This window comes from Aquila chrysaetos, chromosome Z (genome assembly GCF_900496995.4).
Source record: "Aquila chrysaetos chrysaetos chromosome Z, bAquChr1.4, whole genome shotgun sequence".
In the NCBI taxonomy this organism is placed as follows: Eukaryota; Metazoa; Chordata; class Aves; order Accipitriformes; family Accipitridae; genus Aquila; species Aquila chrysaetos.
Window position 1 is genome coordinate 48,979,502 of NC_044030.1, and position 18,357 is coordinate 48,997,858.

Here is an 18,357-nt window from a genome sequence, read left to right on the forward strand (position 1 = left end):
CTTTTCAAAGCAAAAAATAATGTCCCATCACAAAACACAGTAGACATCTTTGCTTTATGGTGTTATGCAATGAGCTGATTAAATACCTGTTTTTCCAACCAGCCCGGGGGGCGGGGGGGGGAAGCTAGAACCTCGACAGGCAGTGAATATTTATTTACCCAAGGAGAATTAGTGGCTCCATCATGCAAACTCAGTAACAGCACTGAACGTTCACTGGAGCATGACTAATGTGATATAGTCATAATGCAGATAATACTGCATATCTTTTCCATTTACAATTGTCCTTAGCCTGCCCACTGCCCTCCTCCTGATGCCTGCAGATGTTCTTTGAGATGTAGGTTGAAAGGAAAATCTAGCACCTGGTTGCCAGTCGCCATGGATTGCATTGCTGTCAGCCATGGTCCTTATGACCATGCTAATGTGCTGTTCTGTGCAATGCCACTGGATCAAAAGACAAAAATAACTCAAATATTGATTTCCAAATAAAGTAGCCCCTTTTCTTACTCCAAGAGCAAGGCCATACTGAACTGGTGTAAATGCTGCTCTTGCTGGGTCTGCCTCTAGCACAGCCTCCTTGAGCACTTTCAATCCCAAGGCTGAAAATAGAATTCAAAGAGGTCCCATAGCCAAATGGCACCACAAAGCCTCTCTCCAGCTATTTCTGAATTAGAAGGGCTGTACCATTTACCCATTTCTACACCCTCAGCATGGACCATGTGATTGTTAAAGGGAACATCCTGGCCAGTGCTTTCCAGGGTAATCATCAAAAGCGATCACCTTGGCTTTTCCTGAAATGCTTATAGTGGATACAAGGAACCAGCAGAGATTTTAAGCAAGGGGAGATCACCAGTGTAAGGGTATTGAGATGGCTGAAGAGTTACAGATAGAAATAAAATTTACTCCTTTATACCTTTCATTAAAAGACTTTATTTGGTCTGCTCCTTACTTCCAAGGAGATAAACCTTTATCTTTCTGGTAGATTTCTTTCGGGCTTTAATATGCACTCATCTCCCCAGACTAAACAGAAATTGCACTTGATTAGCAGTATGAATCTATGTTGTTGTATCTTGTTGGGACAATAGTTTGCCTGCTGAAATCTGCCCAGTTATCAGCAGATCAGCAGATCTGTGTTCACATCCTGATTAAGTTGGAGATCTCCAGTACAAACACTCTGTGCAGGGGTCTCTCTGTTTAAGACAAATGACACCACTGAAACACTGCCCTGAGACATCCAGCTCTTCCCATTTCAAGTTTATGTCTCTCCAAGTCAGACTGCAGAAATCCTGTGGACAGGGAAGGCTGTGTGTATACAAATTACATACTCCTTGCTGTGTAACATAGGAGAGAGACACCATGCTATCATGGTTGACTCTGGAATATGACATGTGTTTTCCTCCAGCATTGAAAGATCCTATCTTTAATGTGCTCCAGTTGCAAATAACACCAGCTTTACTCAATGTATACAGTCAGCTTCCACCTTTCTTTTGCATATTTCACAGGAAACTACGTGGATTTCCAAAGCAGTACTATCAGCATGATGAGATAATTTTCAGTGACATTCAGGCATCTCCATTCCACTGTGCTTTAGGAAATTCCCAGCTACTGAGCTTCACAAAACATAGGAAGCTTGACAAGATCGGACAGGGAAATTTCCAGCTGGGAAGCTCTAGAAATGGAGAGGCTAAACAGATTTTTTTTCCATTGTCAGTCTAAAATTTTTGAGAGTGCTGTAGTATTTGCCTCTCCTTCAAGAAGTGACTAGGGTACAGAACAAAGCATTAGCAATACAGATTGGGATTACTCCATTCCCCTTCCCACTTTCTCACAGGACTGTAAAATTTCAGGCTCTAGGTGAGCAGCAGAAAACCTTGCCAGGCTTTGACCTTTGTGCTTACAGAGGCAAGGGAGAAGCCCTGATCCCAGCCAGCTTTTACTTGCAGGCATCCACATTATTAGTAGAAATGGAGGTTTAAAGCTAATTTTTAAAATGCTAAAAAATGTACTACAAATGGAGGTTTAAATCTCATTTTTAAAATGCTAAAAGAATGTCCTTCTGGAGTCTATTTATGCTCGCCCAGTATCCCTGAGGGCTCTAGCTCTTCAATGGGTTTCTAACAACCATTGTACAAATACTACATAGAAATGAAGGAAGAAACACACAGAATAAAGAGGGTAAAAAAACCCCTTTGTGTCAGCAAAAAAGGCAGCTTTGGCTAATGTAAATATTTTTATTCTGCAAGGGAAAGAATAGAGGGCTGTGTAAGATAGTGTAGTTGATAAAGGCAGTTGCCTCTCTCCTTCCTGTCACAACTAAAGCTAACCTAAGGCTCTGTGTGATCTCAGCTAATCCTGCAACAAAAGGCCTTTTCATCCTAAAATCATTATATCACACTCTACTCCACACACCGCTGTTCAGGGAAGAGATGTTCAGCCCTTTTCAAGGTTCTGCTTTGTCCCTTGGCACAAGGGGGAGCTTCAGTGACTTAGGAACCAACATCCTAATTTCAGCCTTCTGGTTCATTGTTCCTAGAGCACTTTTGAAAAGATGACTTCCAATCCTGAATCCCTCTGATCACCTCAAATCATAGCACCCCAAAGTTTTGCCCATGAAGGCTATCTTCTTTGTCCCTTCTGCACATCCACATAGGGAGACAGAAATTTGGTCATTGTGTAAAACAGCTGAGTGGAGAATAATTAGCAGGAGACTGAAAGCTGAAGCTAGACAAATAATCGGAAACCAGGCTCAAATTTTGTATGACTGCCCAAAATTCAGGGGGAAAGGAAATGCCATAATCTCCATGTCCTAACATTTTCAAGATGAAGACAAGATTTCTTTCAGGGAACTGTAATCTATCAAATATTAAAGCTTTGGGCTAAACAGAGTGGTAACTTTAAGAGGAATCCTCAGGGTGAATTTTAATGGCTTGTTATATGCAGGTTAGTCTAAGTTCTTTATGGATTTAAGCTTTATGGATAAATACTTCTTCAGCAAAACTCAAGGAGCTGATCCCACAAGCCAGCCAAAATAAAATGTATCAAGGCCAAACATGGAAAAAGCAGAGAGCTCCCTAAGACAGAATCCTCTTGGTTCTCACTGCTGATTGATGAAAAACAATTCTGATCAATGTTTTGTTATCTGCTTTGTGAAACCTTTGTAATCCATAAGATTACATACAAAAGCCCAAGTACAAAATCCATAGCCAGGCTCCCATGAAAGTAAACAAGCAAAAGGGAAGAAATAAGGTCATTTTTTCATTGATTATAAAGAAAAGCCACTGGGGCAATGCTATCAAAGATAACCAATGAGCATTTTTAAATTAGACAAAGTGATGTTTTGATTGAGAAAAGTCGGGAAGTAACACGTGACTTGCAGTGACTAACTCTCATGGGGAGGCTACAAGAGAAAGATTCATTTATGACTGCCAGCAGATAAAACCATCTATCTCCAGGCCTAACTTACAAGGACAACTTCACACCTTCATCTAACTGGTCTCCTGAAACACCCTGTGCTGTCAATGAATGGCACACCTTTTGAAAAGCAGGAAAGAAATAGTGACAAGCTAAGGGCTGTACACTTAATACTACTTATGCAAAGACATAGCTACTACCTGGCAACTATGATAGTGCTCTAGTCTGGAACTCAGGAGAGACAGGTTCTAGTATGTTAATACACCCTAACTTGATCTTACTGCAACTTAGTTTTTCTGCCTCCTTAATAGGAGACAATAGTCCTTACCTCATTTTAAAATTCATCATATCAACTGATAGAAACTCAGCGTAAGTGTAGGGCTTTTGTACACAGTTAAAGGCACAGCCTACAACGTGATGTAGCCCAGATGTTAAATTAAACATTTCTAACTAGTGACACAAAAAATTATACATGAAAATCTTCCCATTACGAGGCATTATGTCTGTTAACATAGCCTTATTCATATAATACAGAAGAAATTTAAAAAAAGAGAGCTGAGGCTTTGGTAACTAGTATTTATCTAGCGAGATTTGTAAAGAAATCTATCACCCACAAGAAACTCTGGCAAACAGTTACATTGCCCTTTGGAATAGTTTAAAAGTCTTCTTTAAAGTTGCATTTCAGTGTTAAGTCTTCGAATATCCACTAAAAACTATTTTGTTAACATTTAGTGGCAGATCTACAATTCTAGATGTGACTTGCAATTCAGAGGGCCTAATATGTAAGTATTTTCTGGTGCACATTCTTATAATGGTATGCTTTAAAATGCTTCATCTTGGAGGATAAAGTAAGCAGAGAACTGGTCTTCTTGGCACTATTCCAGCACAGCTGAAATGCATTACAGCACTTCCAAAGAAAGGCACTACAAAGAAATAAGAAAAACCTTTTAAAACTAAGCACTTCTACCATGTGGGAAGGATTTGAGTGGGCATAGCTGAGGTGTATGAATTAGTAGCTCAGGTCCGATGGATAAGCATACAGGCAGTGTGGGCAAATAAAGTGAAGGACAAGAGAAACAAAAAGTTTTTCTAACACGTATCACAAAACAAGATCAGAGAAGCAATTGTTTAGTAACATTGCCCTGACAGATTTCCCAGTGACGTAAAGCCACTAGTATAAAGCACTGAGCCACCAAACCTGCAATAGGAAGACTTTGCAGGTACTGCATTTTGTCATGGTTGTGTATTGTCCAAATATATATGTGTGTGTGTATATATATATATGTATCAAATTATACTTTAAAATCTCACAGAGCATTTGAGATCATGGGTTTCCGTGTTATACCCTCTGAATATGTATCGGAAAGACTCAAGAGGCCTACATTAAGCAAATCTGTCAGTGACCTATTGATCTACTGGACAGCAGGCCACAGTCTTTTTTTTTAGAAAGTGAGAATTATAAATACTCTGTATTGCGATAGTTATTAATCAATACAACTTTTAATCTCAGTAATATCTGGATAAATTCAGAATCCTGCTCAATTCTATGTCAAGCAACTATACAATTTATAACATTTTTATAATTAGTGCTTTATAAAGTAATCTATCATACCAGATAAAGTGTTGCAGTTCAGAAAAGCTACACCACTTCCATGGAATTACGTCAATTTACACAATTCAAGGCCTATATGGGCACGTGTGGGATAACATAAATGCATGTAAATATATATATATACACAAAATGCTGTTTGGATAATGAGAACTATAAAAATGTGTGCATATGTATGCAAAGATTTCTGTTTCCCTGATCTCATCAAGAGACTGTTCATTTGTTCCCAGTTCTGAACTTCTTCCTAGTTAGCATTGATCCTAGGCCTCTGAGGAGCATTGTCTTTGTATTTTCTGTGGCTCTGTCACTGGCTTTTGGCTTGCCTTTTACATTTTTTGTGTTCTTCAGGAGACACACAAACCTTTACAAAATGAAAATTGTATCTTTACCTACATTTTGGGTACCTCAGCTTTCACCCACAGTTGGCTGGGCATTCCAGTTGGTATGCCTTTATAACTATACTGTCCTCCTCCCCTGAAGCATGATAAGTACTATCCTAGCTTATATCTCATACCAGAGATTTCAACTATTATAAAATTTGTTAACACAGATTAATATGGAGTAGAAAACACAACGGACAGAGAACATAATTTGCAGTATTTTAGAAAATGTTTCTTTCCTACATCATTTTACACTTACAGCAATAGTTACTGGTCCAGTGCCTTTGCTTTTCAATGTAAGGAACTCATTGCAACTGAGCCAAAACCAAGTCATTTCACATTTGTATTTTGACTCCTAAAGTTCACTGTGTTTGCCAAATCTGGATTTCCCAGCAGCAATGCAAATGGAAAGAGTTTCTCCATATTGAAGTATCCATAGAAACTGCAGGTTTTATGTATTATATAGGACTCTCTGCCCAACCTCTTCCATTACTTAAGAATAAAGGAACAGCCAATTCTCTCAAATATATATACTCAGTTAGAATAAATTTTCCCACAGCAAACTGACATTAAAGACCCAATCTTGAGATTTATAAAACTGCTTGATAAATGGATTTACTGTCTCCACACAATGCTGCACACAGATACAGTATTCATGCTACTTACCAAATTAATATCTCTGCTCTGACAGTTGTGAAGCATACAGCTTACCAGTTTGTACCACTATTTTACTTAATATTCAGTAAATAAAGAGGCAAACTTTGCACTTCAGTGCCATAGTAGTACTAGTGTATTCATGATCTGGAAGTGTTTATGTCTTTATCTCAGTTTTAAGGCAATAATTCATATTACATAATATTATTTTTTTCAAGTGCTTGGGCACCAAATTTTCATTCAGCCTAAATGAGAGCTTTTAGATGTGGAGTCTTCCAGCAGCAGCTTGGGAGGGGGACAAAAGATGTTCTAGCTAGAGGTTTGGGAGGCACCAACATGTCTCTGACTAATGGAAGCTTACTCAAGTCCTTCTCCTCACATAGCGTACTCCACACCCATAAGAGCACACTCTTTATGCTGCAGCTTGCAATCAGGAGCATGTTGCAGCTTCACCAAAGGACATTAGGTAACGAATACTGCTAGATAGCACTGGTTTTGATCTAACTCTCCATGGTGAATCTTAAGGAGGTCCATTACTTCAACTGATGCAAAAGAAATAGCATTAACCTGAACAACAAGAATCACTGTCAGATTCACATGGAAAATAGAAATAAATAAATAAATAAATAAGGACTAGAAACTACTAATATCCAAGGAAGCCAGTACTTGTTTTCCTGATACCACAGGGAAACGTGCTCATTTCAGTAAATCAGAACAGATCTAATTCCTTTTACTCAGTATATTTTCCAGCCTGGCTTGGTGAATCATTTTTTTTTAACGTGCGATGTTGATCTGAAATAAAAAAAACTTTTTTCTACCAGGGGAATACCTCGATGATTCCCAAGAATGTCAGTTGTGTGAAGCATCCTGTCAGATGTGCATTGGACCTGAGCCGGACAACTGCATCAGCTGCCCACTCACAAGGTGATTGTCTCCTAATACATTGCAGCACAAAGGCCTCGCCTCATCATCTGGAGAAGTGGCTATATGGTCTTAAGCAGTAGCTTGCAGAGTCAACTGAAGAAGCAAGCAATGATTAGGGCAAACAAAACCCAGGCAAGTGAGAAAACAAGTGGTATCTGAACAAGACAGTTGGCTACATGGGCAGTTGATGTTTAGCCAGATGATTCCAACAGATACAGAAAAAAATTCTCTTATAGTCTCTCTTTCATTGTCATCCTTTCAAAACCATAATTTCTAGAATCACAACAGTGATAAATTTAACAAGAGTCTAGGGCATCTGTAGTTGTACACAGCTATGGAGCTTGGCACAAGGCTTGAATACGGACAATGAGGCTAGCAATCAGCTAGTTTGGGAGATGTTAATAGCACCTAAACATCATCCCCTAACTGAGGTGTTTTAAGTTAGGTTGATTTTTCTAACCTGCCATAAGGAGTGAACAGAACTAGAAAGAAGCTTTTCCACAGGACATTGCAGATCAGAGGCTTATGTTTAGGTCATCTCGCACCTATTCCAGGAGTCTGCTTGTTTTAAAGTCATGTCCTACCAATAGCTTTATTCTTGCACTGATAGCTGTGGTTCTGTCAGATTGCATTGTTGTCAGCTGATATTTACAGTGGTATAAAATCAGAATCAGGTCCTGTAAGGCACAGAAAAAAACCAACCCAAGCAACCCTGCAATTTACCTTGCAAATATCTATGACATGACTACACCAGTAAAAGACACACCAGGACCAATGGAGTCCAGACAAATTCATAACTGAGGAAATAGTATTAAGTTAAGGTGTGTTACGTCAGAAATGGCATTAGCACAGGCAGTCTGGGCAGAATTGTGGACTGTGGACTGGATTTCTCCAATGCACAGTTGCATTTAAATTAGACTGTCTGTGTTTCCTTGCAACCTATTTTGTGAACTTTGCACACAGATATTTGCAAAACAAAGAAGGTACAGAACAACACCATTAGGCAAAACCACCTAGGTGTTTGCAGTAATGAGGTCTCTGTGAGTTTTGGAAAGGTGCTTCTGTCTCCCCTATAACAAATCCTCTAACAGTTTTCAATTTTGGTATCTAAGGTTACCAAAAGATTTCTATGCTCCTTCTGTACATTATGAAAGCTGTTAGAAAAAGTCATAGTATGACAGTCAGTAGTAAAAGAAATAATAATAAAGAAAAATCTCACCCAGAGGCTAAAGAGTAAATCCTTCCAATGGACATTATTCATTATGTACTTGAAATAGACCTGTTTAATTGACAGAATCCTAAATCCTGTGGTATCTGTTGAAGACAATAATGAGTGGCCATTAGATAATACAGACTAAAATTCAGCAGTACTGCTTTCCTACAGGGGAACACCTTTCCTCCTTGAAAGTATGAAAAGACTTGGGGGGGGGATTACTGAAAATAATGTGAAAACAAAAACACTGAACAATCCCTGTTCTTTGTGAAAATTCAGCAGTAGATGTCACCTTATTTCATAATAAAATCACTGTCAGATCATCTTGTTTGACAATTCAAAATGATGTTACCTGTTTTTAAAAAATTATGGAATTGTAGTTTTTTGTCCAGCCAAACTGATTTTCACAAAATTCCTTGCCTGTCTGTTTACTGTTTGAGCTCCAAAACTTACTGGCGAGATCTCACCTGCTGGTGTCTTCCATTAGGGACAACATAACAAAAAGCAAGACAAATGTACTTTACCACTGTGTGAGCTGTTTGTAAGGATGGCTATCATTACAGCCAGCACATGTAATACAACACAGTAATATTTGCATGTTATATAAGCATAGCCCTCCTACCTCCAGTACTTCTGTCACATTGTCCCATTTGCAAAGAAACCAACCAAAGGAGCTCTTAAACATGCAGGTATAGCTATATGAGCTACAGTCTGCATAGGACTATCTTATTGTCAGACTCCAGAGCAGAAATACATTTTTGCTGAATACTCCGTATACCCACACAATCTTCTCCCTGATTCCATCCAGCAGCCTGCCTTGAGCCTCATAAGTCTTTTTAATCAATTCCTAAGTTTTCTTTGTTACATGCACTTCAGGAAGGCTGTTTGCATGATAGCCTATTCTTCCATCTTCGCACTCCATAAGCCTAGACTTTTCCAATCATGGTAAATTTTAAATGGTTTCAAAGACTATTTGACAATATTTGTTTTTAACTTAGCAGATATTTTTCTCCTCTTCTTTCAGAATAAATCTGACAATGACCATAGCAACTCAAATTTATGAAGGCATATTGCAGACATTCTCTAATGCCATTGGCTGGCTCCAAGGAAGCATGCACTATCTTAATGTTATGGAAAGCCTACTGTTCCCTAGGTGTACAGACAAGCTGATAGTCTCAAAATCTGTACTGAGATCCTGAATGGTGCTCAGCTTCTCTAGAAATTGAGTCCTAAGTCCTCAGATACCAAACTGGTAAAAACAGTTAAGTGTGGAAGATTACAGTCTCTCCTCTCTTATTTTCTTAATGTTGAAAACACTGTCAAATTCTAGCCAACTTGTTTTATATTCTTTTAATAGTCATATCTGTATTGATGCTTTTCTACTTTTGTCCCAAACAGATTAAAACCAGTAGACATTAAGTAGCGGTGAAAAAAGGACCAGAAATTTTCATCTCATAAAAGGATTCTCTACCAAATATTTCATTACCCAGCAAAAGGAGAATATTTAGCAGCAAAACTCCTAAGTGTTTGCAGATATGCAAGTCTAAAAATACAGCTCCTAAAGGCCAAGATTCAGATAGATATTTGACTTTATGTACAAAGTCATTTTATTGAAGCCATAATGTTGCTCACAGGAAGACTTTAAAGTAAAACTAATAGGAAACTTCAACAGATGGATCATTCCGTCACAGAGAAAGATCAAGTCTTGCTTTCCTTCTAACAGACATAAGTAACCACTGCAGGGATTGTGGTAGAAGGACATCTAGGTACAGGACCAAAAGGTGATTTTTCTCAGAAAAATCTCAGAAAAAAACTAATCTCTGAAGTCTAAGATCCAGGTTCAAAACATGGTTGACTTTCCACTTAGTAAATACTATAAATAAGATCAGGAAAATGAAGCCGTAAAGTGCAAGGACTCTTGTAAATAGAGAGAAAGAAGAGCATTCGGGGTTTCTTGTTAGTTTTCTTTAAAGAACAAATAGTTGCTAAATTTGTAATTATGCCTCTCTTTGCCACAAAAGAGTCTTTGACGATGGTCACTGTGTTATGCAATGTCCCAGAAGAAAGTTTGAATTCAAAGGACAATGTCATTTGTGCCATCATACCTGCCTGGACTGCAGTGGAAGTGAACCTAACAAATGCATTGCTTGTGGAACAGGTAAGAAAGATTTCCTCTTGCAGCTTTTTCCCCTTCCTAGGCCTCCAAGTTTCCTTTTCCCTGTGCTCTCAGTTGTTAGAGCCAATAAAATAAACAGTGCTTTTGCTACTGATCTGCATCATGATCTTGTTTTAACCCTGAAGGGAGTTGGAACACAATTTATTTTTTTAAAAGTACAAGAAAACACAACTCTGCATTGTCCTTGCATCTTTATGCATTTTCCTTGTATATTTTGAGTACGAGCTACATTAACAGAAACAGAAAGAGTAGCACAGGAAAAAAAGGACAGAAAACCTACATAGCCTGCCTCTGGAAAACAAAGCTCCATACATGCCTCCCCCAGCCTCTACACAGTATGTGCTACACTGAAATGGAGCAAGCTTGCACAAGCAGGCAGGGAGCCAGGGAGCTTTCCAAAACATCTGTCTGGGGAAGGCTAGGAAACGTGTGGTGGGTTTCACCACAGACTGCTGTGTCCCTACAGCTGGACAACCAGGGCCTGCAAAGAGAAGCTTACCACTAACACACATAGAAACTTGTCTTTCTGACACATTTTTACAGAGCTTAGGTTGAGAGAGAGGGTAATATAGTTAAAGTTGTGGTTGTTCCAAAAAGCAACTTTTCTCCTTTTGAAGCTCCATTTTAAAAATTATTCCCTCTCACCTCTGTAACACCTGATGGGTGAAGAACTTGAGGCTATTACATACAAGTATGTGTAAATAGCCTGAGCTGTCCTTGGAAATGAGTATGTAAGATTTGACTTTCAATTCACTTAATAAAGAGGATTTTTTTGTGACATTTTTCTGGGGACTCACAATGCATTCACAGCCTTTTTCTTTTCAGCTGCTACTTCCATTTCAGTCCTGGTAATTAATGGCCCAGGCTTTATTTAGTAATAAGTGTCTAGATCACAAGAAAACACTAGTATGACTGGCATTAATTTGTCGTACTGATGATGCGATTGACTTTCTCACTTTGGGAAACGTGACTGAGTAGACGAAGTTTTCAAATGGTACTTCAGGTCCAATGTGAGGGAGACTTTTGTATAACTGTTCCCCAAGTCTCTCCCTGTGGTGGACAGCAATATAAATTTCTGTATTTCTGTGTATCAAGAAATGAAGACACTGATGAGAGTCACACCCTGAGGAGGCTGGAAAAGATCATTCTAAAGATTTGTATGTGAAAAGTAAAAGAAACAAAGTCTGAATACTTCTGCAATGGTGCAGCAGTTATTCCTATTATAGCTGCTTTTCTGCAGTTTCAGAAATAAATTATGGTAAGCAAATTCTTGCTCTATAGTTAAAACTTAGCACTTAGCACATTAATGTATATAATTTATACTGTAGGGTAACCCATTAGAAAACTCCCCATGTTGCAGCACATGGCACATGGACCTGCAGGTGTCTTCACAGGTTTCCTTCATTCAGAAGGATGTGAAGCAGGGACCTCCCAGTTCCCCATGCACTAGAGAGTGCTACTGCTCTGATAGCAAATAGATGCACACTTGCTATTCAGATTCAAATCTAAACTATTCCAGATTCTAGCTGTGACTAGGATGAGCATTACAGTTTAATCTGCTATGGACACAGACTGATCCTTTCCAAAGATGAAGTGGACAGCTTTGCTTTCCTAATAGCAATTCTACATCCGCATGTACAATACACTACAAATACTTGTATGTTCACTGAAAGGGAACTCAGTAATGGAAATCTCTTGATTCTTATTTTATTAGATTGATGGATGTAAACAGTAAGTAGTCATTAGCATGACACCTTTAAATGCCATAAATCTCCAGGAATGTGGAATGTTTGATGTCCTGAAACTTTTATACATTTTAGCTCATCTGGTGTAAAACTACAAATCTAGCAGCCAGTGAACAATATTAATTCTCATCAGCTGCAGCACCAGTGATTCATAAAGCTGAATCTTATGCCCAGATGTCCTCTATGGCTAACATCTTTTTCCTATTTGTTTGCCACACAGATAGAAGAGGGATTGAACGTTTCCTGTACAATGGGGAGTGCAGAGAGAGCTGTCCTCCAGGTCACTACCATTCAGACCATACCTGTATGGCTTGCTCTGCACACTGTGAGGTGTGCCTGAACTCCAGCCACTGCAAAAGATGTTTCAGAGGCTACTACCTTATGCAAGACATATGTCAGAAGCATAGTTGTAGAGAAGGTAAGCATCCTTCAGCAGGAGATAACAAATATTCTATTTAATTCGTTACAGGAATCGGGTTAAGGGTCGTGGTTCCTATTTTGTAATATACAGTCACACCTGATCCTGAGGTCTTTAAACTCCAGGTCTGATTCTCTTCTAATATCATGTTAATGTAAAATAGGAGTATTTTCCTCAAATTGAGTGGGGTTACACAAGAATAAATGAGAAAAGAAATTGCTGTTTGTCTTTCTCCTTTTTTGAATTTGAATAAAATTTGTTTCTGGGAACCTTGCTCAGTGCTTCCAAATGTTGGCCTTCCATTATCTAGAATTAACCCAAAATTGGTGATTTGCAAAATACAGGTGAAGTGGAAGATCCTGACTCTGAAGATTGCATATCATGTTCAGATGGATGCCAGAACTGCAAATTGGGTGAATATTCTCTTTATGAACCTTTATCCTTATTCTTAAGGTAGGGAAAAATTATTCCTCCTCCCTCTCTTGTCACGAGCCTATGTGTAGGCTGCTGAGCAATTAGTCACTGTTGCATTCTCTTACCAAGTAAACTGTATTTTTCCCAGTGTATTTATTTTTTAACACCATTTCTAAATTCTCTCTCCAGCATAAATAAGAATATTTTTGTATTAATTTAGCTATTAACCTTTGCAGTGCTTTTTTTTTTCTTTCCTGCTTGAATGCCACGCTTAGGCTGAGAGATATACTGACTTTCTGAAGCCATTATCAGACACAGAACGTTATCACAGATGTTCAAATTTTCTAGACCTGAAAATAGATCATTAGCCTGTGCTTTTTTTTAAGGAAATAGACATAAGGACAGACCTTAAATTTTATTCAAGAGCAAGTCACTGCAACAGCAATGCTACTGCCCTAAAAAAATACTAAAACATTGATTCATTTTTCATGGTTGATTAAAAAAAAAAGTTCCTTCTCAACATAATACAATGTTGGCAGACAGTTTGTTGTTTTCAGATAAATGCCATTTAACTTGCTGAACTTGATTGAATCTGTATCTCAATAGTTCACCTTCACAGAGGATGGAAAATGTTCAAAAGACATTGCAATTCATTGTTTCCGCTGTGTTTACATTAAGAAAATTTTATTTCCTGTGACTATATGGACAGCAGTACAACTGATCAGTAACTCAAGACTGAGAGGCAACAGTGTGACTCATCAGAAAGGCAGTCCACTTGCAACCTCTTAGACAAATTTCTTCTTAAGAAAGCACAGAGTTTACGTAAAGTAGTGCCCAACTTAGTACTGATGTGCCAAGATGCTTTGACAAGACCATCTATATTTCAGAAAGTAAGACTTTGCTAAAATCTCCTTGAAGGATTATACAGAAGAAAAAAGTAGACCTAAGCTTTACTTCTTTTGGTGCAAATCTAGAGCAAGTCACCAATCTGCAAATAGTTATCTGGAATTACTACTTGCTAAGTGCTAATCTTAGAGACTACCAGGACCTTCCATCCCCTCTCTGAATTCAGACAGATTTCCACAGAGGAGTTCATACTGGGCCCTCTGGTTTCTCCCACTTGCTCCCTATGTCTTTTGGAGCCTGGTTTAATAGGCACTACCATGAGTACCAGGAGACTGAATGTTGCTATACAAAGGAGAGTGAATAGCAGGAAAGAAAACTGAAAGCAACCCATAAGAAAAAACAAATAAACAAACAAACAAAACAAAAAAAAACCCAAAAAACAAACCAGAAATTAATTCCCACCAGTAGTCACAGCTATTTCAATGTTCTTTCTGCTTTTGTGTCAACAATATGTTTCCCCGGGAAACAAGACCAACATAAATGCTCATGCATCCCAAACTTATGTAAGGATTTTCATCACATAGTACTTTCTTCTTTCTACCAGTCATCCAATCTAATATGTCATATCATGAAACTCCCTATGACTCTGGTGGCCAGCCGTTCTGCATGAATGCAGTCAAGCCTAATGCTTTCCTCTGTGACTACCCCTGTAGCTTTCAATATTGCTGAATGAAGAGCTGGAGGGACCAGGTTTTAATATGATTGCAATTACACTGTGGTATTTTTTTGTATGGCGTGTTATCCAGATTCATGTCAGCTGCCTGCTTGGTTGTGGGGAGAAAAAAGAAGAAAAGGAGTTAAGCAAGAGAATCTGCTTCAATACCAATCTTTTTTGCTGCTATCAGATGTTACTTTCTTTCCTATGGTAATATTTTCAGTGCTCTTTACAACACTTTAAAAATTCTTTCTGTCTCTTCTGCAACTGTTTATTGCCAATCCTTGCTTTGAATTAGGGTGAAATGCACTATGAATAGCAACTTCTCTTAAAAATAGTCATTGCAAGTAACTCAGAGGCTGATTTTGTTTGTATATGACCTTAATAAGCCTGCATAAGGAGACTGCAAGATTGTTCATGGGCAGCTGGCATACAGAAAAAGGAGCTGTACTCATTCGCCTTTGTCTTCAGAAGATCACTCATCTCCTAAATATTAATAATCCATAATACTCACTACATATTTACTCTCAGGTTCTTGCACTCAAAGTTCTGATTTAAAATGGGCTTTTTAAAAGCTTCAAAGATCAACAGAATGGATGCAGGTAAAACAAAGACTGTATTAACTTTCACTGCCGAGTAAAGTCAGAAGTATATAAGATGCCAGAGTTTGGTAAGGGGCATATTATTAAGGAAACTCTTTGGTAGTTATGATTCATATACTATTGAGAGTCAAGGAGATTGGTTTAATGTTAGCTCTATTTGGAACAGAAGCACAGCAGTGGGCTAATAGCAAGATCCCAAGCAGCTTTTGCAAATTACCATGTGTTCCTGAAATAAAGCATGACCTGTAAACTTCAAAATTAAAATTAATCAGGTAGAGATGCTGTTCGCTTGTGTTTCTGCTCTTAATATTCAATGAGTTTTCTCATAGCAATAACTTAATTCATAGATTAGTACAGTAATATGTTTCTCATATCTTATCAGAAAATTGATATATAGAGAGACTTCCGAAAAAAAAAAAACAGCTGAACTCCCTGTCTCTTAGAAGAAATGGATTATTTTGAAAGCTGTAAAGAAATTACACTGCCATAAAAATAACTTAAAATAGTAAAATTTCAAGGTGAGAAAATATGGAATGTGATACATTTAGTTTCTCATATTTATGGTCTTTATACGGACTCTTTTTTTAAAATTAAGCAAATGCTGCATGATTTCACAGTCTCTCTTTGTCCTATCTTCCTTTCAACACCACTGAGGAATTTAATCTGAGTAAGAACTGTAGAGCAGGAGTAGGAAAAGCATTCCAATGCTATGAACATTTCTACTAGAAGTACAGCAGAAAGCTCTGGGGAATGGTCTATTTAAAAAAAAGGAGGAAGCAAAATGTAGTAATCATAGCAATTGGAATCAAAATTGTATAGCTCACATACTGAAAAGTAGTTATTCATATACAAATGCAGATACATTTTGTGCATACTTATGGATCTGCAAAGGACTTAAGACAATTCTCTTGCAAAAAATCATCAGGCACCTGCTCTTTCTGAAGTGCTTTGAGATCTTTAATATATACTGTAAGAGAGAAAAATAATTAACTACTTTGGTTTATACTGAGTGCAGCGTCACTTATAGAAGCTGTATGAATTTAAAAAGGAGTATCAGACCACAGTGACATTACATTGTAAACTGAGAGCAATGAAATGCAAGTGATTCTCTTACTGCCTACAAATTACAAAGTTTAATTGATTTTTTTTCTTTTTTTGTAGACACAGATCTAGTTTTAAGGAGGGCTATATACGTTAATTAAGATAACTGAACTGCCTGTTTTCCTACTAGCCTGAATTTTTGGCCAAAGAAATTTTTCACAGGGAACCAAAGAATAGATCAAACCGCCTCCTGCAGTCTTGGGCAATGTTGTCCTGCTTTGTGCAGGCAAGAAAATTAATTACTCTCTTTTGGCATGATGCCAGGTACCAGCAGAATAGAGCAAGTAATGGAGGCAGACTGTGTGGGAAATCTCTCTTCTTGATCAGTAGTGAACCTACAGACAGATTAAGACAGAGGTATCATACTTTTATATCGGTTTGATACTTTACATCCCATGTCAGACATTTCAGAGAAGAATGTAAAACCTGCCCAGTAAGTAACACTGCAGGTTATTGGTCACCAGGCATGAGGATACTGAGGTAGAAGATTGACAGTGTTGTAATATTTTCTGGGATCCTCAGGGAGTGAAGTAAAATCTGTCTGTTTCCCTCCATGTTTGGACCTGGTTTTGTTTTAGGGCTCCAGTGTGGCAATATATCTTTACTGTATCTACATTGAAGGTCTAAGAGCAAAGATAGGAAATGTCAGAGAGGCTTAATCAAGGACAGATAAGTCTTTGTAGTTTAAATACAGATGATGCTTTCTTTTAAATTCAGGCGATACTTTTCTTTCTGATTCACTTCATTAATTCAGAAGCTGCTTATATTTTAAGGAGATAAAGAATCTTTAATGCTCACAGACACTATTCTGCCTGTAGACACTGTCAAGTCCTGGGATACGTAACAGGAAAATTGCCTTAGACAGCACTAATCCCAAAAGGATCTATGGCTTTGTGTACACAGTGTCAAAACAATGGCTGTGCACAGCAGGGTTCACCTCCCTACCTTCTTCTGCCCACATGCTCTCGAATGCATCTGCCTCTGCTTGCTGCCATACTAACCCAATTGACATGCTCAAGTGCACAGCATCCCATGAGATCTGAAAGGCAGACTCTTGCACAGGCATTGAAATCTGAAGTGAGAGCCAAAGACAAGTCAAGTCTTAAGGGCGACTTCAATATGTATGTTTAATCCTAAATTCTTACAAGCTTCAAATACATTCCTACTGCTGTGCAAGCAAATGCAAACACAAAATTGGACAGATGAAGTGTCTAAGAAATTGTGCTGAATAAATTTCAAGCTCACACTTCCAAGATTATCTTTATGATTTTGGTACCTCAGTTCTGATAACCCAATTTTGAACACTCTAGGCCTACTTTCTAGAGCAGCAATGAGCTATTATTTCTCCCTCTGATGCAGATAGATCCATGGGCATTGTGGGTTTTCATTACCTCTGACCATCAGGCCATGATTAAATTTTGATGACTTGTCTTCTGGTGGGCACCAGAAAACACCATGAAGTCTACAAAATTAAATCCAGTTTCCTCTGCAAAGGCAACTTTTGAAAAAGAAAGTTCTGCTGAAGCAATGTCATTAAGGAGGAGGATTTTCTTTGTGCAATTGCAGCATCTACCTTCCACGTCTGAGTGTGAGTTCACTTAGTCACAGATTTAGATCACTTCAGAATACCACTAATATTTTCTCCAGACTCTTAAAACTGTAATGAGTTTCAGAAACTCTTCAGAGTCAAACTTACCTGTTAGAAAGCAGTCAGCTATAAACTGACACTGAGGACAAGAGAAAAAAAATAAGGTAAAACTGAAGAATTTGAGCCACTTAAACTAATTATTCTAAGAGAATTTCAGAGTTAATACAATGCAAGAACATAACAATCCTGGCTCTCATTTATATGTCTAAAATACAACACATGGACCAAAGTGTTTTCTCAAACACTTCTAGCTCTCGCTCTCTTTCTGATAATAAAATCTGCATTTGCCCTTTTGCACCTACCTAACGAACAGACACAAAATATGAATACTTATGAAGGTGGTAAGCGATAAACTTCTCTGATATCTATTGACTTGCATATGTATACTTCACAAGCAGAAACTGCCACACCATTAACCAATAATGCTAAATATGAGCACCTAGTTCACTGAGGAGCTAAATATTTGCAACACATGGAGCTCAAATGGATCATTGATAAATTCAT

At 38.1% G+C, this 18,357-nt stretch overlaps 1 protein-coding gene across 1 annotated transcript in view; it reads left to right on the forward strand.

Annotated features, from left to right (window-relative positions):
- The window catches only part of PCSK5 (proprotein convertase subtilisin/kexin type 5), a 261,404-nt gene that overhangs the window by 206,773 nt on the left and 36,274 nt on the right, over positions 1-18,357 (forward strand). The window contains exons 21-24 of the mRNA XM_030004192.2: positions 6,873-6,975; positions 10,210-10,346; positions 12,330-12,527; positions 12,872-12,940. Of these exons, the coding sequence (XP_029860052.1) occupies positions 6,873-6,975; positions 10,210-10,346; positions 12,330-12,527; positions 12,872-12,940 (507 nt within the window). The remainder of the gene's footprint in view (positions 1-6,872; positions 6,976-10,209; positions 10,347-12,329; positions 12,528-12,871; positions 12,941-18,357) is intronic.